The sequence below is a fragment of the Urocampus carinirostris genome, chromosome 15 (assembly GCF_059441175.1).
Source record: "Urocampus carinirostris isolate Australia breed hairy pipefish chromosome 15, RoL_Ucar_1.0, whole genome shotgun sequence".
Classification (NCBI taxonomy): Eukaryota; Metazoa; Chordata; class Actinopteri; order Syngnathiformes; family Syngnathidae; genus Urocampus; species Urocampus carinirostris.
Genome location: NC_142363.1, coordinates 2446391 through 2468522, shown reverse-complemented (window position 1 = coordinate 2468522; position 22132 = coordinate 2446391). Strand labels below are relative to the sequence as shown.

Genomic DNA, 22132 nt, shown 5'->3' with positions numbered 1-22132 from the left:
CCCATTACAAATCAGGAAATACAGGATACAATAAAAACTTAAAAAAATAAAAAATCACCAGGAACGGATGGATTCCCAGGGGTGTTCTACAAAAGCTTTAAGGAAGAATTAACACCAGTACTACATAATGTATTTAACTATGCGCAAACAAAAGGAGATCCCCCCCCAAATCATAGTCAGAAGCCATCATAACAGTCCTGCATAAAGAAGGAAATTATCCAATGCTGTGTGAAAGCCATGGACCAGTTAGTTTACTTTGTAATGATTTAAAAATTCTTACAAGCATAATGGCAAAAAGAATGCAGAAATTCATAGCGGGATTAATTAAAACAGATCAAACAGGGTGCAAACAATATTAGGAGGATAGTAAACATAATTTCGAGCAAAAAAATATAAAGCCCAACCCTCGATGTTACTGAGCTTGGATGCCCAAAAAGCTTTTGATAGGGTGAAAGGGAGCTTTTTACATCAAACACTTATGGCTTTTGGCTTCCATCAAAAATTTGTAGAGTGGGTGAAAATAATCTATAAAAATCCTAAATCTCATCTTAGAGCCAATGGTCACTGTTCAGACTTATTTGATCTTAAAAGAGGAGTCCGGCAAGAGGACTGCCTAAGTCCACTTTGGTTTGCAGTAAGCTTAGAACCACACCCGGAATCAATAAGACAAAATGAGCAAATAAGGGGAATATTAGATGAGGGAGGAGAAGAGGATAAAATATCCATCCATATCCTCTCCATCAATACCTCCACTGTTGGAGAACCTTAAAATATATGGAAAAGTAGCAGGGTATTTAAATAATGAGAGCAAATCAGTAGCAACGATGATATCAGGAAAATGTCCAACAGAGGTGATAGAAAGATTTGATTTCAAATGGACAAATAAAGGGTTTAAATATTTGGGGGTGACTATTACACCAGATTCCACACAGCTGTTTGATGCAAATTATGGAAAGTTGATGGAAGAAATAAAGAAGGATTTGGAAAGATGGGAAATTTTGCCCTTAAGCCTTATCGGAAGGGTAGAAACAATTAGAATGAACAAATTACCAAGTCTATTATTTCTGTTTCAATCTCTACCTATTCCGATCCCGGCATCCACATTTAAAGTGTTAAATAAATTGATATAAAAATTCCTTGGCAAAATAAGAAACCTTAAATAAAATACAAAACCCTTTTGGCTTCCAAAGAAAAAGGGGGCCTAGACCTAGCCAATATTAGATATTATTATTGGGCAGCTCAAATTAAAGCTCTTATTCTATGGATTACTAGAGACAGAGGTACAATATGGGTGGACATGGAGCAGCGGTCTTGTCCAAATGTCCCAGTGGAATTGTTACCATTCATATCAGTAGTGTGACTATTAAAACATGGTCAACAATACAAAAAAAATATCAAGGTCTGTGAATAGGGCTACAAAAATAGCGAAAAACCCAGATTTTAAACTTGGGGTTATGGATGTAGGATTTGAAAAATGGGCCCAAAAAGGCTTGATGTTGAAGGGGGTAATAAGTTTGACTGAACTATCTGACTGTTTTGTCGACGTTCCCAATGTAGCGCCTTTTAATCCGGTGCGCCTTATGTATGGAAAATATAGGACCAAAAACTATTTTTCGGGGGTGCGCCTAATAGTGCGGAAAATACGGTACATTATGGAAAAAAATCACTGCAAGACTTCAACTGAAACTAGATCAATTCGAGAAAAGATGGAAGCTTATCACACAATTTTTACTTGATATCCAAACACCTCACCTTTTATGCGATTTCTTTGTTTAAAAATTTTTTGTTGTAGTTTCTTTTGTTATTTATGGGTATGTCAAATGTATATATTTTTTGTTTTGTGGAAAAAAAAGAAAAAAAACAGATATTGAAGCCATTGTGTATATTATATACAAAACCCTAGAGGTTTGAAAATTTATTCTTTTAAATCAGGGTTCTCAAATTCATTTTAGCTAGGGGCCACAAGTTAGTAAAAATATCTCACAGTGGTTAGACTAGTACAGGGGTGGCGAACAAGTTTGACAGAAAGAGACAAAATTTTTAACTGAATCAAAGAGCCAAACCACGCACTGACCTGCCATGACAGACACAAACACACACAATTAAAAACATTATTTCCCATGACACACTCCTCTCCTTACAATACAACAAGTATTGTTCCTGTGTTGTTTTCAATGAAAGTGTCCACCCTCAATACACAAAAAAAACCTAAACATGAAACAAGGCAAAGAGCCAAAGTATATAGAAAATATGATGAGGCAAAGAGACGCAATTTTATAGGCCAAGAGCCACATGCGGCTCGAGAGCCACGTGTTCGCCACCCCTGGACTAGTAGATTTAAATGAAGGAAAGGGAGAGAGGAGAAAAAGAGAGAAGTAAAAAGAGAGAACAATCGAGACAGAGTAAGAGAGAAAGAAGGTAAGAGAGGCCAACAAAGAGAGAAAGACTGAGGAATTGAGAGAACACAATATAGAGAAAGCACAATAGAGAGAAAGGGACGAAAAAAAGGAGAGAAAGCAGCAGAAAGGAAAAGAAACAAAGGGAAAGGTCAAAAGAATGAGAGAATAGTAAAAGACAGATCAAAGTGGGAAGAAAAATATTATGTATGAGAAAGACATAGAGAAAGAAAAGGACTGTGAAAGACAGAGAAAATGAGAAAAAAGAAGGAAAGGGCGAGAGAGAGAGAGAGGGGTTTAAAGAGAAAAGAAATGAAGAAGAGGATGTATAGTTAAATATAGCTAGACGGAGAGAGTGAAAAGAAAACATGTCGGAAAAAGAGAAAGCAATAGAGAGGGAGAAGAAAAAAGAAAAACAAAGAGTGGTAGAAAGAAATGCTACTATAGTTGCTTTGTGAGTGGTGCCTTGGGTGACATCAAGTGGAACTATTTAAAACTGAAGCTCATTTTTCTCTTTCGCTTCTCTCTGTGTTGCCTTGCGGCCCGGATTAAAACCTTTGGCGGGCTTGATTGGGCCTGAGGGCTGCCTGTTTGACATCTCTGATTTAATGAACGCTATTGATTAAAAAAATAAGAAAAAAACGGGTGTAAAACATGATATATATATATATATATATATATATATATTATTTTATTTTTTTTTTTTTTTAATTTTTTATTTCTATTTTTAATTTTTTTTTATTTTTAAGCCTCATAGGTTTAGAAATTGTGTAATCATATGACACAACTAGCGCAAATAATAATTTGTGAAAGCACCTTTTTTTTCTTGTACTCTTAGCTTTTAACGGCCACTAACTTTCTACTGCTGAGCCAGGCATGTATGGTCACCAAGTCCCCTGATTTAGGCATCTGGCCCTTCTCATCTTGACTTTTTTTCTACGGTTTCCTCCTCTACTTGCTCATGCTACACACTAGGCTGCAGGCTATGGCTTGCCACCGTAGCCGCCTCAGTGCTACTAGCCTTTCACTGCTGATAATCCCATACAGTGATTCATGGTCATGACAATTGAATTATTCTGGTACACCCTTGCAATCTTTGAATGGCTTTTTGAGTAACTTCTCCCTCTAGCTGCAAAAGCTCTGACCAACTCCAGCTCTTTGCTCTTTTCAGCTGCTCTGGGTGCATCTAGTTCACTCTGACTTTCATTCTCACTCATGGTCATTAAAACCAGCTTTCATGCCCTGTCGCTGGTTTAAATTTATCTTTGCTCACTGAAGAAAATATGGAAGTAGGCATCTGCATTTTGCAAAGTGGTATGCTTAGGGCCTCCATGTGTGTCTTCTTTGAATGCACTTTCTTCATTTCCATTCTAAGCCACAAAATCTTGGTGATTTATTACACACTGTCACTTTAGGTCCAGCTAGACAGACACGACTGCAGCTTTACAATGCTCTTATCGCCTTGCTAAGTAAGACATTTTAAGCACTTGGCAGGTTTGTTGATCCTTTTATATAAATGATTACCTCAGTTGTCTCAATTGCACTTTGTGCCACAAGAGTTGAGCAAGTATTTTCTCTCCAACCAATTGTGTCCGCCAACTGACAAATCTTATTTTGCGATACTCACAGTCACCTGTTGAAATAAAATTAAAACTGGCTGTGATAAATGCTCCAAGAGTATGACTTAAAAAATAATTCATGAATTAAATAGAACTTGTCATTATCAGGTTTTCATCCTGACTTTTCTTTCACCCAGGTTTGGCCTCCCAGACTCTCGTCGCCATGGCGAGTCAATTTGCTTGTCCCCTTGTAACACACTAGCTGGAGTCACTGATGACTTTGGTCGAGTTATGCTGCTGGACCTTAAAAGAGGAATTGCAATTCGCATGTGGAAAGGTAACAATGAAGCTGAGGGAGAATTATCAAGTCTTGAACAAATAATGCAAAAAGCCATTACAATTTGTTTAAAACTACAAGGTGTGTGTAAATAGGATCTTTTCCATTTTTTTAAGTCGAGACATGCTCAAAATGGTAGGTGGCTTGGATAACTATTCCCTATATGTTTGAATGACAACCAAAATGTTAATTACAATGCAGATATCACGCAACGCGTACATAGTCTGTATAAATGAGGTTGCTCATTAGCAAACAAAAAGTAACTGGAATAGTAAGACTGTTTTGATTGCTAGTATTCTCAGTAAGACATGGTGCTAGTCTGAAAAAAACAATAAATTTTCCCTTGGCAGTCTTAAATTATTTTTTTATCTTTCCAAAATTTTAATTTTACAGGTATTATGGTATTTTTGTGCCAAAGACTTGAGCATTGTTTTTAGTGTTGTATTGTCATGCAAATGTATGTACTAAAAGGCTACAGAGATGCCCAACTGGGCTGGCTGCATGTTCCGGAGGAGCAAGTCGGTCGGGAAAGTTCCCTCTCAGTTTCCCTCCCCAAGCGGCATGCACTCTTTTTGGTTATTTACGCCCCTCGCAGGGGAATCCTGGAAATTTGGGCTATGCAAAATGGACCCCGAGTGGGTGCATTCACTGTTGGGAAACATTGCAGGTAAACACAGAAATCAAGTGTGTTTTTTGGATGTTAAAAGTCAGTCTGAATATCTAACCCTTTCAGTTGCATGTTTTGCTTGCAGTTTGCTGTATGCTGGTTACCGTCTATTAGGGGTGAACAGTGTGACCAGTCAGGGCTGGAAGATCCACACCAATCAGGTGTGCTTGCTGGATCCTAACACAGGATCACTTAGGAATGTTAATGTTCCTTTCCATCTGGCCCTCAGGTTAGTCCAATTACCTTGCAAGCATACACTAAATAACACAATGAGTGGTGAGGTTTTGGATTACCAGTATTTGCACAGTTGTTCTGTTATCTCTCTCTGCATAATATGGCTTTTTCATTGAAGTGTTGAAAAAACGGCACAGTCAAAGCACATTGAGGGGTTAAGGGGTTTTAAGGGTTATTTAGCTTGTTCATAAATCATTATCCATTATCCATTATCGGTCAGTTCTTAATACGCTACAAAGCCCAGGAGCCGGGACACTTACTCTCAGCCAAAAGGCCAAGCTAAGGTCCTAGCCCTAAAGCCTTGCTGCGATCATTGCGAATGCACCGTTCCCGGAGGTACTGCAATACCGGGTCAATGCATGGAGTGGACAGAGCAAGCTCCTATGCCATCTCCGAGTTGCAAAAATGGTCTCAACCAAACGGTAAAGATAAGGTCCTAGCAAGGTCCTAGGTCCGGGACACTAACGGGAGCTTAAGACATCACTGCATTCTTAGAAACATACTGTTTTCAAATGAAACAACTACCCAATTATGCAATGAGCTTGCCAATCAGACTTAAGCCCCATTGGCCACAAATGTGCAAAATTATTCACTAGGGGAAATTATGTAAAGTAGGGATGGTCAATTCCTCATACCAGCCTTTTTTAAGGTTTCTCGATAGTAGCTGATACCAGTTTTAGATACCCTATATTCACGGGTCAGGGAACCATTAACCGCTAGGTTTGTGGGGGCAGCACTTCCTGTGTCTTGGCAAGTACAGCCTGGCAACGCCCATCCCTCACAGCCAATTTTTTGGGTAGCGGTTTGCTCCCCAACATGAAACAGATAGTACTGGTTTTCCATGGTTACTAAAAAAAATGTGGGAATTGTTGTTGGACATCCCTCATTTGAAGTAATTTTCTTTATTTCAGTGACAAGAAGAGTGAAGGAGCCAAAGATGTTCATTTGTTAAAGAAACTGACAACAATGCTCCAGAACAGCGATATAGAGCATGGTGAGAGTTTATGCACGATCTATATTTACATGAATAATGTACCTGTTGTATTTTGATTTTTTGCAGTTATAGTCTACTTTCAAATCTGTTTGTAGTTTACATTCCAAATAAATATAAAACAGAAATGGATGGTGGGGAATTATTTGTCGAATCAATGGAAATCAGGTGTGTCTCTGAAAAATTGAACTGGTTTATGGAATTTTGCTGTTCTCATAAACTTATGTTTCCTTCAAAAATGTAGTTTGATTATTAATAATAATAATTTGTAAAAGGATCCTATTAAAACCTTTATTGTGTTCACTTTCCCTTTCGCTTGGGTATATTGAGTTTTTCCGAGTGATTTGACTTTTGCTAAAAGTCTGATTTTATTTTCCTAATAGATGTTTTGGAGCAAGAGGCCAAAAGGTTGCTGTTAGATATCAAACAGTCTTCCATTCAGAAACAGGTAAGATTAAGCAGTGTTTACAATATTTTTAAAATGGCTATGCAGCCTTTATTCAAGAAAACATGAACAAAACAGGACTGTCCTTAAGCAATGCATGATGGATATGTCATTTTGTGATGACATATTCTGCCCAATACAAATCTTGCATTGAGGAAAAAAATGTTCACTAAAGTCATGGTGCAGATAAGGAAAATACAGCCTTGAGTGAGTTTAAAAGTTAATGGTAAAAGCGAAATATACTTGAGTCAGCTGTTTTTTTTACAGTATTTGATATACCACAGGTGATTGTGTTGTTTTGCAACATATATGTGTCATTGAATAAGGCATATTAGTACGTTGATGAATCTGTTGCATAAAAAAAATAGAGGACAGAACTAACAGACTTTTGTTAAATGCCAGCCTTTAATGGCCACTCATCTTTGGTGTAAACATAGCGTTACAAATTAAAACACACGTGCAAAGCCAGTCAGACATTTTTTTCATTATGGTCTGTCTTTTTTTCTCCTTTCTTTGGAGGCTTTGGAGTCTTTGCTGTCCAACAAGAAGATTCCTGTCTTGTGTCTCACAAACATCACATGCGCCTTACTCAGCACTCTGCAGCAACAAGGTGGAGCCACGTCTCTGAAAGAGATCATTTTTACTTGGATGTTTATCAATTGGATGCACAAATTGTCTTTGTGTCTAATGTCCAGATGCTGAACAAGTGGATCCAGTGTTAATGCAGCTCTGTGCCTCCCAACTCAAACTGCTGGAGCTGTATGCTGACATCCACCACGTGAACTCCACCGCAGACACTGAAGAGCGTGACGAACCCGTAGGTGTTAATGCACCCACGCGAAAATAAAACGTGCCCTTTGAAACAAAAACGAAAAACAGTAAACTGAGCCACATCCATACTAAGAGCGTGACATAGAAATACTTGTTTACAAATCCCTCTGACAGCTGGATATCCAAGAATGCATTGAAAGTGATTTGGCGCGTGTGAGTGCAACCTTGGAAAGCTACAACAAACTCAACTCCAGGCCGAGCGTTTCCTTTGTACAAGATGCACCAGACTCACCTCTGCCTGCTCAAGCCTTTCTATCGCAGATTGAATGCACCGTAGATAAGCAGTTAAAGTTTATCCATTGCTCAGATGCAGAATGGAACCAGTTAGGTACACACATCTCTTAGTTCTCTATGCTGCAGCTTTTTTTATGTTCAAGAAAACCTAAAATGAGAGCCTGAGTTTGACTGTCCTTTGCAGGAAGCTTCATATTCTGGGGTTGCCTGTGTGGTAGAAGCCCACCACATAAAATTTGTGGCCAACTGCAAAAGGAAGGCTTCGGTCCTCCGCAGCTACTTGTATGTTGATCGATGTTATATGAGGCTGAACACCCCCCTCACTTTCGATATTTAAATAATCGTTTCCTTTTCTTTTGTTGAAGTCCTTGTTGTTGAGTGTTTGGCTGCAACGAGAAAAAGAGTTGCTCCAGTCACCGAAAGAATTTTTAAAAAACCTTCATTCACTTCTGGTCCTCCTCAGCAACATGGATGGTAAGGATAATCGTGACCATACATTTTAGTGCAATTAATAAAATGATCAAGATTATCACTTCTACTTTCTCCGTCTCAGGTTCCATAGAAAATTCATGGGACCCCCAGTCTGTCTCATCTTGGTGGCAACAGTGTCGTAACATATTAGTGCAATCTCACAATTCTGCCGCTGCACTGCTGGCTGCTTTTGTGGCTCAAAGGGCCGCTATGGCCAGTATTGTCAATAGAAGAGACAGCCAGGTATTATTCAAACATGCTAATTGGTCTGATTATTGTGTCTGTAAGAAAACTGTTTTGAGAACAGGTAAACAGAGAAACATCTCTGTTTGGAGGTTTTCTCTCATAGATCTATTAAATTCCCCTCATAATGATTGGTGCAACCATCTAAATTCCGCAAATGTTACATTTTTTTTACTGATTTGTAAGGCCCAAGAATATTGTGTTTTATTGCTGAGAGACGATTGAAAAGTGGGGACGACTGTTCTCAACAAGCTAGTTTGGCCACATCCTCTCCCTTTAAGCACTCCACCTCACTGTAGTGTACTCATCAGACATACAGGACTGTCTCAGAAAATTAGAATATTGTGATAAAGTTCTTTATTTTCTGTAATGCAATTAAAAAAACAAAAATGTCATACATTCTGGATTCATTACACATCAACTGAACTATTTCAAGCCTTTTATTATTTGAATATTGCTGATTTTGGCTTACAGCTGAAAAAAACTCAAAAATCCTATTTCAAAATATTAGAATACTTCCTCAGACTAAGTAAAAAAATAATTTTATAACAGCAAAACTAAATCAAACATTTGAAAATGTCCATTGATGCACTCAGTACTTGGTTGGGAATCCTTTTGCACGGATTACTGCATCAATCCGGCGTGGCATGGAGGCAATCAGCCTGTGGCATTGCTGAGGTGTTATTGATGCCCAGGATGCTTCGATAGCGGCCTTCAGCTCATTTGCATTTGTAGGTCTGGTGTCTTTCATCTTCTTCTTAACTATACCCCACAAATTCTCGATGGGGTTCAGGTCAGGGGAATTAGCAGGCCAATCAAGGACAGTGATGCCATGGTCAGTGCACCAGTTACTGGTGGTTTTGGCACTGTGGGCAGGTGCCACATCATGCTGGAAAATGAAATCCTCATCTCCATAGAGCTTTTCAGCAGATGGAAGCATGTAGTGCTCTAAAATCTCTTGGTACACAGTTGCATTTACTCTGGACTTGATGAAACACAGTGGACCAACACCAGCAGCTGACATGGCTCCCCAAACCATTGCTGACTGTGGGAAATTCACACTGGATTTCAAGCAACTTGGATTTTGCTCCTCTCCAGCCTTTCTCCAGACTTTGGCGCCTTGACTTCCAAATGAAATGCAAAACTTGCTTTCGTCTGAAAAGAGGACTTTGGACCACTCTGCAACTGTCCAGTGCTTCTTCTCCAAAGCCCAAGTCAGACGCTTCTTCCGTTGTCTTGAGTTCAGAAGTGGCTTGACCATGGGAATACGGCTATTGTAGCCCATTTCCCGGACATGTCTGTGAACTGTGGCTTTTGATACCTGGACTCCAGCTTCAGCCCACTGTCTTTGAAGCTCCCCCAAATTCTGGAAGCGGCTCTTCTTCACAATTTTGTTAAGGCTGCGGTCATCTCTCTTGGTTGTGCAGCGTTTCCGGCCACATTTTTCCCTTCCAACAGACTTTTTGTGGATATGCTTTGAAACTGCACTCTGTGAACAGCCTGCTCTTTGAGAAATTTCTTTTTGTGTCTTACCCTCCTGATGGAGGGTATCAATGATGGTCCTCTGGACAGCAGTCAGATCAGCAGTGATTTAGTTTACTGAACCAAGCTGAGTGTTTTTAAGGCTCAGGAAACCCTCGCAAGGTGTTTCGAGTTAATTAGATGATTCAGGTGATTAGTTGAATAGCCTACTTGTATAATTTTTCATGATATTCTAATATTTTGAGATAGGATTTTTGAGTTTTCTTAAGCTGTAAGCCAAATTCAGCAATATTAAAATAATAAAAGGCTTGAAATAGTTCAGTTGATGTGTAATGAATCCAGAATGTATGACATTTTTGTTTTTTTAATTGCATTACAGAAAATAAAGAACTTTATCACAATATTCTAATTTTCTGAGACAGTCCTGTATATGTATTTAAATTTAGCCACTGATGTTATCATATCTAGGTTAGGGCAGACAGTGCCTCTGCAGCTCATCTCTTAACTAGGATGCCTTCTGTTAACCTTTTAATTATGTACAGTATTTACAGTAAGTATTTTACAGTTTCTGAGGGATTTCTTCCCATCATACTCTTCTTTACTCTCTAATAAAAGTACAGTGTGTAAAACCTGAAACAAATAGGCATTTTCTCATTCAAGTTTTGAAATGGGGTGGTATGTGATTAAACCAAAAAAGCACTCACGTCAATGGTAAGGGGTGTATGGCTGACAGAAACAAACGTGACAAAAACACTTCAAACAGGGTTCGTGCAGGTGCTTAAAATGTAACATTTGAATTTTAATGTTGTAATTTCAAAATTTGAAAGGTGCTTTAATTTTGGATGAAGTGCTTGTAAAGGCTTAAAATTGTTGCCATGTTTCTTAAGTTTGATACCCTTATTTGAACATCTAACCTATTATTTTATGGTTCCAAAAAAAGATCAAGGCTAGAGTAAGAGACTTGGGTTTAGGTTCCTTATTTTAGGGTTAGAAATAAGATCGGGGCTTAGTTTTACTGCAGGAGTTAGGTGTTTGTTTGGGGTTAGGAATTAGTTTGAGCTCCATATTAGAGTTCTAAATAAATGCAGGGTTCCAAAATACGTTTGCTAGGATTACTGTTTTAAAGAGGGTTACGGCTAGGGTTAAAGGTAGGTTTAGGGGGATGGCTAGGTTTAGGAGTTAGGGTTTGGTCTGTTAGTTAGGGTTTTAAACCAATCTTAAGGTTCTGAAATAAGTTTTGGGCTAGACTTTGGGTTTGAAGCTATGGTATAGGCTCACGCTGGATTTCTGCTTTGAATAGTACTGAAAATATATATATATTTAAATTTCTTGTGGATAATGACAGTTGCTGTCCGAGTGGGAAGCGGTGTCTTTGGAGCTGGAGCAATGGGTGGTGTGTGTTTGTCAGCTGGAGGATGTACTGGTGCTACAGACGCTGCTTTTAGTGCCTCCTGTTGTCGGATCATCTGGAGGTCCTGCTGTTTTGTGTTCCATCAAAACACTGCTGGAAGGAGGCGCAGGTTAAAACAACAAAAAATATTTATTCTTTTACTTACCGTATTTTCACGACCATAGGGCGCACCATGTTAAAAGGCGCAGTCTCCGTTGCTGGTTCTTTTTTTGTATCTAACACATACGATACCCTTGAATGTTGGGCGTGGGTGTGTTCTGCTGCAGCCGCGTTAGAACAATACAGGCAAGCGCTGTGAAGGTGTGTTTATTTAAAGATATAACGGAACCAATTCTGATTTTCGTAGTGGTTTATTTAAATATGAATTACAAAGTAAAACACACGAATGAAACCAAATTTTAAGAAAAGCTGTTGCAAAATTCATGTTTATTACCAGTAATCCATATCAAACAAAACAGTCAAAATTCTTGTCTTCTGTTTTTGACCAGAATAGCCTCGTTAACTCCCCAATTGAAAGTAAGGGTGGGACGATATGCTTTGATCACATTTATATTCTATCACGATCTTGATAATTGTTATTCGATATAATTGATGATTGTGATTTAAATTTATTTTCTCAAAAACAAGCAACAAGCATACCAAATAAAGTGAACAAAAATACTACCCTGGAAATACTACAAAAATACGACTGAAATACTAAAAGAAGACTACTATGCAAATTCTTAAGAAATACTTCTACAGAAATACAAACAAAAATAACGTTATGGAAATACTACAAAAATATTATTGAAATACCAAAATAATACTACTAAGGAAATACTCCAAAAATACTACTACAGAAATACAACCTAAAAAATCACTACCATAATACTCTACTACAAAAATACTACAACAGAAATGCTGTCAAATACAGCTTCAGTAATATGACAAAAATACTTGAGAAGTACTCCAAAATACTACTATGGAAATACTATAAAAAATACTACGGAAAAACAAAAACTAAACTACTATGGAGATAACTACGTACCAGATATGACATAACGTCGATTTTAAAAATGGCCCAAAATAAAATCCCGATATATACAGTGAAGAAAATGAGTATTTGAACAGACTGCTATTTTGCTATTTCTCCCTCTTAGAAATTGTGGAGGGGTCTGAACTTTTCATCGTAGGTGCATGTCCACTGTGAGGGAGATAAACTAAAAAGAAAAATCCAGAAATCACTATGCATGATTTTTTAACAATTAACTTGTGTGATACTGCTGCAAATAAGCATTTGTATCATCTAGAATTCTGAGCCTGAAAGACCTGTTAGTCCACCCATTAAAAATCCACCTGCACTCCATGTATCATCCTGAATCAGATGCACCTGTTTGAGGTTGTTAGCTGCATGAAGACTTCTGTCCACCCTGTACAATCAGTAAGACTATCTTGTCCAAGACCCCTCCTGCAGTGTATGCAAACCTGGTTAAAGACTACAGGAAACATTTGACCTCTGTAATAGCAAACAGAGGCTACTGTACCAAATATTAACATTCATTTTCTCAGGTGTTCAAATACTTATTTGCCGCTATATCACACAAATAAATTGAAAAAAAATCCTGCATTGTGATTTCTGGATTTTTCTTTTTAGTTCTCTCACAGTGGACATGCACCTACGATGAAAAGTTCAGACCCCTTCATTATTTCTAAGGGTGAGAAATGGCAAAATAGCAGGGAGTTCAAATACGTATTTTGTTCACTGTACATTAATCGATTTTATTTGCCCCCCCCCCTAATTAAAATATGCACTTTCTCCTCTTCAGAGTAACTTTCATGCCGGCTTTCGCGGACAACATTCTTATTAGCCCAAACATCGACATTTCATTCTTTTTGTTATAATTTGTTGGATTTTTCTGCGCTACTGTGGTCCTGGTCCAGGTGGAAAAATAACACCATTTAATGCAACGAAAACGCCAGTACGATAACGACACCTTTTATGTGCGCCTAATGTTTGATAAAATACGGTAAATCTTTACTATACTCAAACGCTTAAGCCTGAAACTTAACTGTCATCTTTCAAGGCGGCATCTCTGACAAAGTCTCCAAGTGGGTATTCAGGCACAATCTTCCCCCTAAAAAACTTAAAGAACTCCTTCAGAAGGGAGAGGATGAAGATAAGCATGTAGAAGAGGGAGAAGAAGGAGGTGCAAAAGTGTTGGAAAGTCAAGAGAATGCACATGGAACAGCTGGTCAGTATTTATCGAACAGATATCATAATGTGTCCTGTATTCAAAAAAACACATCATATTCTGTGCATTTTCATGCAGAACTCTTAATGGCTGTGTGCAAGCGTTTCCCACATTCCCTCTCTCCAAACTTGCTCTTTGCACATTGCTGCTGGGAGTATGTGGTGCAGTGGAACAAAGACCCAGAGGTAGGGATCTTATTTTACGGATATCGTTATTGTGATGTAATGAAGCCGATATAGCCAATATTAAGCCATTTTCTTCCTATTCTGCCTTTGATGCCACCCATTTTTGTTCACATTTTTGTTTTGCTTTTCTTGTTTAAATTATTTATCTAGTGATTTTATCACATTTAAGTTTATCGTCCCTTGTATTAAGGAAAAGAGAGTTTTATAAAAGCTATAATTTTTGGGGCTGTTTGTGTTGAATTTGGGGCTGCTTGAGCCCCCAACAACAATCTGGTTAAGCTAATGTTCATGACCACGACTAATAGTACACAAGTAGGCTTTAATATAATTAAATGAATATATATATATATATATATATATATATATATATATATATATATATATATAGTTTAATAATATTTTCTCACGCCAAGTTTCTACAGCAAATGTATATCAGCGCCAAATATTGGTTATCAGCCTCCTCCTAATACTAATAATCAGTATCTGCCCTGATAAACCCATATCGGTCGATCCTTAGTACACTCACACATAATGACCTTTCTTTTGAATCTGTGACATCATCCTTTTGTTTCTCCAGGAGGGTGTACACTTGTGCTGGGCTATAGACTATCTAAAGCTGGTCGCTAGTCCACACATCCAACTCGGTAAGGTTTTTTTGTGACGTGAGAAAGACACAATCGACTAAAAGCAACATAATTTCAGATTCTACAAAAAAGGTTGTGCCTCAGAAAAGTCTTTATATAACTCCTAAACTACAGATTGAAAATGTAAAAAGTTCTGGTTTTACCTCATAAACATTGTTTCTCTTTTAAAGCTAAAGTAATACATTTTAATATTTAATATAGCACATATCCAACCATTTAACTTATATATCTAAATTTAGTAATGCGTGTTGCCTTTAGCCTTTCTGTTGAAATGATAAAGAAACAATAACAAATTTATTCTTTTTTATGGGATCACAAAACAATGTTTGTCCAATATAATTATTTCTTTATTGTTTTGGACCCTCTGAAATTTCATGAATGCTTAGTTTTAAACACTTTATTTAATACTACAATAAACCAAAAGAAACTGATGATATTTAATGTATTTGTATTTAATCAATTTTCTTGATTCAATTTTCTTTTTGATAACAAACAAAAAATGTCAAAAACATCTCCCATATATGTTTCTTTTCTTTTAGAATTGAAATCTTGTTTTACTTTTGTCAACTATTTAATTGATCTTATGTATTTTTTAAATGAAGCTTTATGTTCCAGAGCTAGATTACCTGTTTTAAGTGTGACATTTTTTTTACTTTTCACAATAAATTGTCCCCTGCCCACTGCCCGGAGATGGCTGGGATGGGCTCCAGCCCTCCTGCGACCCTAAAAAGGATAAGCGGTACAGCTAATGAGATGAGATGAGAATAAATTGCAATCAATAAAAAATATTTGATGCTTGAACATATTTGTAAACTGAGGTTTCAACATCATTATTATCATTGTTTCTGCAACAAGATTATGGTTGCACTTCTATTGGCCAAAATATACTATATTAAGACTGATGAATAGAGAAATAAAACATATAACAATTTCACCTCTAGTATTCGGTACTTACATCTGAAATAAGACAACTGATAACTGAACATAATCTTCCAATGCACTTAAAACTGCAAATAGGAAATGTGACAACGGAAGCATCTTCCATTGCACAAAGTTTGGGAAATGTGGTCAAGTGTAAATAAGTAAACAATACGATACAAAATAAATAAAGTTAGAACCCTTCAACAATATGATAGTTCTGCTTTTTTGCATAATTGTTAAATCAATTGAATCAAGAGGATCTGAACATGTTCTTTTGTTTGGTTTTGTTCAATGAACCATTTAAAAAAATGCCATAATTATAATGTAATTTTGTTTTTTAAATCAGCACCTGTTTAAGACGCTTTCTGTACTGTTGGAAATACCAGAGGAAACGCTTTCATATATACGTAAATATGTACTGTATATATCAATATAAAATTAGAATCTCCTTTACAGGGATTTGCACAATGACGTGGAATACGTTTATTGTCAAACGTTTCTCTGCCGCCGCCTTCCTCATTGAGAAGGTAAGCATTAAGCAGAGACAACCTAATAATGAGTTAATATACTGATCCAATTATTTTTCGTAACTTCCAGGTGGGAAAAGCACCAAAAGATCGCTTGTGCAGACGGGTAAGTAATATAATTTAAAACCTTTGAATTCCGAAAGCTTAATTTTGATGGGTTTTTTGTTTTGTTTGTTTTTTTGGTAGGATGTCGGCATGGGTGACAAAGCTTTGACTTCCTTTTTGGGATGCTGCGTACAATTGCTGCAGATCCTCATGGAGGTGACTGAAGTCTTTGTTAAGAATCAGTGCCCGTTGTCTTTTATCAACGACTTTGTGAGTAAGGAGAGTCCACAACACGGCATGAAGAACAGCAAGTGCCAGCTCGCATCACTCTGCAAAAAAAGCATGAAGCTCACTCTGTGCTTGTTATTTATTTTGAATAGACTTTTAATTTTAGTTTTGACCGATGTTCCCTCTAATTGTCCACGGGTCTGAGCGTTCACACAAAGTCTGTGAGCATCGCAACAGTGAGCAACATCAAACCCAAGTGTGGTAACCAAATCATTTGCAAAAATGTCCAAAACCTGAGATCAATTTAAGTTACATTTTGCTGAGTTTCCGGCAATGCTAAATATTTTTTTCACATTTGAAGGAATTGACTAACGTACTATTGTAATGGTTGCATGGCCCTGAACGTTTTCATGTCCATTCCATTTAAAAAACAAGTACCTTTTGCAAAATACTACTAAAATTATGTGAATTTATTTAGTTGGTTGCACAATCGAGAAAAGTACAGTATTGAACTCTGGTGGCATGCATTTTTTTTGGGTACCCAAAGCATGTCGGTGTATATTATTTGGACATGGACTGTCATTTATGAAAGTTTTTGAATTCCAACCCCTCAAAATGTTTAGTGGAATCAAACCTATCCATACACATATATTTTTTCCTTTTACATTACAATAGCAGTTTCCCCGAAAACCTTGCCCATGGCATGTCAGTGAACATTATTTAGACCTGACCTTGAAGTGTGATAACACAGCAATCTGTCAATATTATTTAATTTTCAACCACTCAAAATGCTTGATGGCATCCGACCTAACTGCATTTTAAGTTATTCTTTTTAATTTAGCCCCTAAACTTAAACACTGACATTGTTGCGGTGTACATCGGACGACCCAGTTCCTTGTCCCACAGGCTCTTTGTAGACTCGTCTTTTGACTTGTACAATCCAGCCAAAATGAGAAGTCCTGAGTATGCACGGAGTTGCTGATCGTGGTCCAGGACATTATCTTTCTCACACCCTGTAAATTAATTATCGCGACAATAATTTTCTCTGTAAAAGATAAATTGAATGCGGTGACTAGCCGCTTAGCTAGCTCCGGTTCTTCCTCCACGACAGGCGTAGGCACAAAGTGGCCAGTCACTTCGTGTGATGAAGACCACATGATTTTTTTAATTTTAGGATCGCCAAATCTTGTGTCTGCTCACACTTTCTTTCACATCGTCTTGTACATAATTGTCACCCACATCCTCCTCCATGTTTTCTTCCTCAATATAGTCACCTTGTTCATCGTCGCCAGAAACCTCTTGCGTTTGTTCCCATTTTACCAAGCAATCTGGTTCAAAATCCTCATCAGAGAGATAATAATAATAATGAAAATAATAATAATAGTAAGACAATGTACCTAGAAGCACCTTTCAGGACACCTGAGGTCGCATTAAAAATATTGTAACAAACAACAATAAAGCAAGAATAAAACAAGAATGAAACAAGCAAGTAATAAATAGTAGATAAAACACCGTAGAGTTAAAATGTGGTGGTTTTTGAGGCAGATGATCCAGAAAAGGCAAGTCTAAAGGGGTGAATTTTGAGTCCGAATTTGAAGGTGGACAGGTTTGCAGAATTCCATATGTCAGGCGGCAGTGAGTTGTCCGATTGTTGGAGGATATAATCTTCGGGTTCAGATTGTCCCTCCATAATCAAATGCAGTGCTTCATCAGTAATTGTCGCTGGGTTGAGTTTGCCCCCTATATACATTTTTCCAAAGAGGTCATGATCCACTCAGATTCAAACAGCTGACCAATATAGTTGAGTTGAACAAATTCTTAATTTGAATTCTTTACCTTTCCCATGGGAATAATTCAAATGTTTCTTTCCCACCAACCAATCATTTTATTTTGTCTTTGAAGCAGCGCAGGGTGAACACGCCCGCAAATGCTTTGGTGCACCGACGCTGTTCTGGCTCACGACACTTGATTTTGCCACAACAACGTAGAGAGGTCGACAATTCTTTTGCATTGCCTTCGGAAGTTTCTGCAAAGCAATGCTAAATAATTGACGTGCGCGTGATGCGCCATGGTGTGCAATGCCAGCGTGATGGGGGCTACAGTCAGATGTTTGCAGGCAAGATTAGCATTATTGTTGTTATTATTATTATTATATTTGGACTTAAGCGGCTCTCAACAATTTATTTTACTTTGCATACAATTGACTCCACAGCACTTAAGAGAAAAATACAAAAATCACAGCAAATGCGTTGAAATACATCTCTCTGAATTTCTTCCATTGGCCCTGTGATTTCTCTAATCACCCCCTCTCCCTGGCACAAGAACTCATGATCACATGCACGGTTACTTTCGTTTACTGAATTGACTTCAAAATACCACGTTTAAAACACACCCAAATGCACGTAAATCTGGTCACATTTGCCAAATTAATTTGGCAATTTCGAGCCCTGCACTTGATCGATTTTATTGTGTGCAGAGAAGGTCTGGCCAGTGCGCAGCTTATCGGGAACATTGGTTGTGACCAACATTCTGGTTGCGTAGTATAGTTGGGATATCGTCTTAACAGGTCTGAGATTTTAGTGCGAGTCTCTGCTTCATGTTACACAATGTGCTTGCTGTACTCCAGCAAATATGCATTGTAGAGTAACGCAATTCTTTTTTGCTACATTTAAATATGCCCCCTTAAATACGGTGCAGCTTTTTCTTTTTCTTTTTTGTCGTGTTATCGAGGAAAACTGCTAGCTGCTCTTTCTCACAATGCATGCGTGCTAAAAACAAAACACTGCAGGGATTTCTGGAAACATTTATGACGCCCTTTGAGAGAAATTGTTCCATGTTTTTGCCAACATTATTTACATATTCAGGATTTGTAAAAGTGCTTTAAATCCTAAAATGCTTGAATTTTAATGTGTTTTCAAGGATTAAAAAGTGGTTGAATTTTTGGTGAAGTACTTGTAAATTCTCTAAGTTGTTACCATGTTTCTCAAAAGGTCCGCTTGGAAATGAGGCTGACACTGCTCTCTGATGCATCAGCTTTGCCATTGTATTTACTCTTCCCTTGTGATAAACAGCAGCTATTATTAGTTTGTATGGTGTTGTCTTATAAAGAGTCATCGCTTTCCACAAAAGGACAGGTACATGTCACACCTACACTGGTAACTATGAACTATGAAAGGTGTATTCGTGCAAGGATACGTAGGAACTGTTGATGGGCCATGCAAAAAGTCTAGATAGCGTTTTTTCAGTTTTAAATTATAATGGGAAGAACTCCCTGCAACTGAAAAATGTAAGCTACATATTATTTTTACCCAGCACCTATGGTTCAGATATACAATTATATTTGCTATTCACTCAAGATATAAAAGTCATATGTCTTTATAAATATACATGCAAGATTAAAAATCACATATGAAAATCCCAGATATATTTTAGCGTCTGCAAAATACATGATTCACACTGAATTCCTTCCTTTAATCGCACTAGAGAAATTGGAAAAGTCCTTATAAAGCGCTTGAATTTCCCATTGAGAAATGTCTACAAACCCTTTTGTTATACATAACAAGAGCAAAATGGAAGGTTTAACAATATTTTATTCAATGTTTGCAACATACTCAGTTTTTCACTTTTTCACTCAATTTAAGTCATCAATTATAAATACTATTCGAACAGTAATGGAGGTTATCTTACAAAAATGCTACGCTTCTCTTTCTGTATCATCAGCGTCACTGTCGGGTCGCTGACATATCCCTTAAATGACGAGCGACAATGACAGGCGAGTGCGAATTTATCTATTACTGCAGATACCACAATGACAATGACAAAAACACAAGAAGACACGTCTGTGTTTAAATCTGGTACTATTCTCCACAGCATGGTTTCCTGGCACTGTCGTCCAGAATTCTTGGGGGTCAATAGAGCCCTTCTTTGCATTTTCTTTTGCCGCAGTAGTAACCATGAGCTAATTTATTACTAATCGCCATCTTGAATGACCACATGATCTGAAAAAATGTGATGCAAACAACTCTAGCAGAAATAATAAATCCATGTAATGGAGGTGTGGTTATCAGACCCAAATGACACTCCACCTGCCCCTGCTATGAGATAAATGCCATCTTAAAGGACGCTTTTGACTCCTTTATTAGTTTCTGATCATTTTTAATTGTACCCGTGTTCCTCTCCAGGCAGACTCTGCAGTATCCGAGGTTCCCCACCCAGATCTTTCGGTGGAGGAGGTTTGGTGTGGAGCCGAAGGTCCCGTCTCCATAGCGGAACTTGCCCTGGAACAGAAAGGTGTACACTATCCCTTAGTGCAGCACCACTGTCTCTTAGCCTCCCTACTGCACGTCGCCTTGACTTTCAGCCTGAAAGTCAAACCGCTCAGCTTTTTTGACAGCAAGGTGAGTATGCAGCAGATGATCTTCCGTTTATGACAGTGTTCCAATTTGGTCGGTGTCATCCAAAATGTGTGCCTATGATTTTTTTGCAATGCACCAGTGTGCTGAATAATAGGTTTTATCTTTAATCATGCTTGTAGGGTAAGAATGCTTTCTTCCGAGACTTGACCACGATTCAGCTCATGCCAAGTGGAGACATGGACCCAAGTCTGATCGTTTTACGACAGGAGGTAAGACTTCTTTTTATTTTCAGTGTTGTTTTTCTCTTCTTTTATCTCTTACTTGCTCCCCCTTCTCATTTTCTTGTTTTTTTTGTCTCTCTTTCGATCTCTGTCTCTCCTTTTCCCTTCCTTTTTCTCTTTTATACCCTCTCTCTTCTCTCCATCTTTCCACCTCTTTCTCACTGTTTCTCTCTCTCTTTTGTTCTCTCTATCTTGATCTTTCGTTCTCTTTTTTTAGTCATTATCTCTTTTTCACTCTCGTTTTCTCTCTTGGTCTCTTTCTTCCTCTCTATCGAGTTCTCTCTGTCTTCCTCTCTCTCTTGTTCTCTCTCTATTATTCTCTTTCTCTTTTTCTGTTATCTCTTTCTGTCTTTTTTCTCTATTTCTTTCTTTCTCTCTCCATAATAATCTATTCATCTGGCCCCTGTGAGAGTTTTTTTTTTCTACCATGGGGCCCCCAAGCTAAAATGAGTTAGACATCCCTGCTTTAAAGTGAACGTGTTAGGCGGACTGGCAGACGGGCGCGTACATAAATCCTTACAAGACTTTGGCAATGTGTGTATATTTACGTCTCCTAGCTGACACAAGTAATTAGGAATTCAGCACAGGTGAAAGGTAGATGCAGCAATGTGATACCTGACTCCATCCTCATCAGTTTAGCATTCAGAAAATGCAAAAGAATGTATGATGATTGTATTATTATTTTATCTTTTTACCTCAATTTATATTATTGCTGCTACTACTGCTGCTTGGCACACTTTACTGTATGTTGTGTCTATGTCAGTTGCACTACTTTAGTTTTGACCTAAACGGCACTTGCACTTTTATTTAGTATTATCTTAGGTTAGGACTGTTCTGTGCACCTGCACTTTTTGTTGTCAATGTGTGCGCATTGGACGGTGTAAAACAAAATTGCATGTCCTTGTATGTCAAGTACATTTCAGAAAATTGACAATAAGATTGACTTTGACTTGAAAAGAATGGGCAGAGGGTCAGGCAGGCATGTGGTCTACCCCTGGCTTGCCAGACCATTTTCCTTTACCAGAGGCAATGTTAAACCTTGTTCAGTACCTATCTGCAGAAAAAGAAATGAGAACGAGCTTAGCATATCTGCCTTCGTTAAAATGTCACAAAATGTTTATCCCCAATAATTTTTCTTTTTTTCTTTAACTGTGATTGATAAATGATCAGAATTTTAAATCCGAGCACGATCTTATGTCTGTATCTTAGTTAACCTCAACTTGTGACTCAGAGCAGACAGTACATAAACAAGAGATGTGTCAGTATGACAATGTCAACAAGCACATGACTTGAGTGGCCTGCTTTATGGCCAAATGATGACGAGTCTTGGCGCCAGGGTCTTGCGGTCACCAATGCCAACCCCGTGCCTTCCAGACTAGCAAATCATTTGTAAATTGTCTGAGTTTTATTCAGC

General features: G+C 37.8%; 1 protein-coding gene and 1 pseudogene across 2 annotated transcripts in view; one reads left to right on the top strand and one right to left on the bottom strand.

Annotated features, from left to right (window-relative positions):
• The window catches only part of rab3gap2 (RAB3 GTPase activating protein subunit 2 (non-catalytic)), a 46520-nt gene that overhangs the window by 10986 nt on the left and 13402 nt on the right, over positions 1 to 22132 (top strand). For both annotated transcript variants that reach the window (XM_088354713.1, XM_088354714.1), the window contains exons 13-32: positions 4153 to 4292; positions 4764 to 4959; positions 5045 to 5188; positions 6105 to 6187; positions 6568 to 6632; positions 7149 to 7239; positions 7325 to 7446; positions 7575 to 7788; positions 7879 to 7976; positions 8060 to 8168; positions 8248 to 8408; positions 11236 to 11410; positions 13365 to 13532; positions 13611 to 13717; positions 14295 to 14361; positions 15739 to 15809; positions 15880 to 15915; positions 15996 to 16070; positions 20264 to 20479; positions 20617 to 20706. In XM_088354713.1, the coding sequence (XP_088210839.1) occupies positions 4153 to 4292; positions 4764 to 4959; positions 5045 to 5188; positions 6105 to 6187; positions 6568 to 6632; positions 7149 to 7239; positions 7325 to 7446; positions 7575 to 7788; positions 7879 to 7976; positions 8060 to 8168; positions 8248 to 8408; positions 11236 to 11410; positions 13365 to 13532; positions 13611 to 13717; positions 14295 to 14361; positions 15739 to 15809; positions 15880 to 15915; positions 15996 to 16070; positions 20264 to 20479; positions 20617 to 20706 (2428 nt within the window). The remainder of the gene's footprint in view (positions 1 to 4152; positions 4293 to 4763; positions 4960 to 5044; positions 5189 to 6104; positions 6188 to 6567; positions 6633 to 7148; positions 7240 to 7324; positions 7447 to 7574; positions 7789 to 7878; positions 7977 to 8059; positions 8169 to 8247; positions 8409 to 11235; positions 11411 to 13364; positions 13533 to 13610; positions 13718 to 14294; positions 14362 to 15738; positions 15810 to 15879; positions 15916 to 15995; positions 16071 to 20263; positions 20480 to 20616; positions 20707 to 22132) is intronic.
• LOC148351320 (U2 spliceosomal RNA) lies at positions 5508 to 5628 on the bottom strand (annotated as a pseudogene).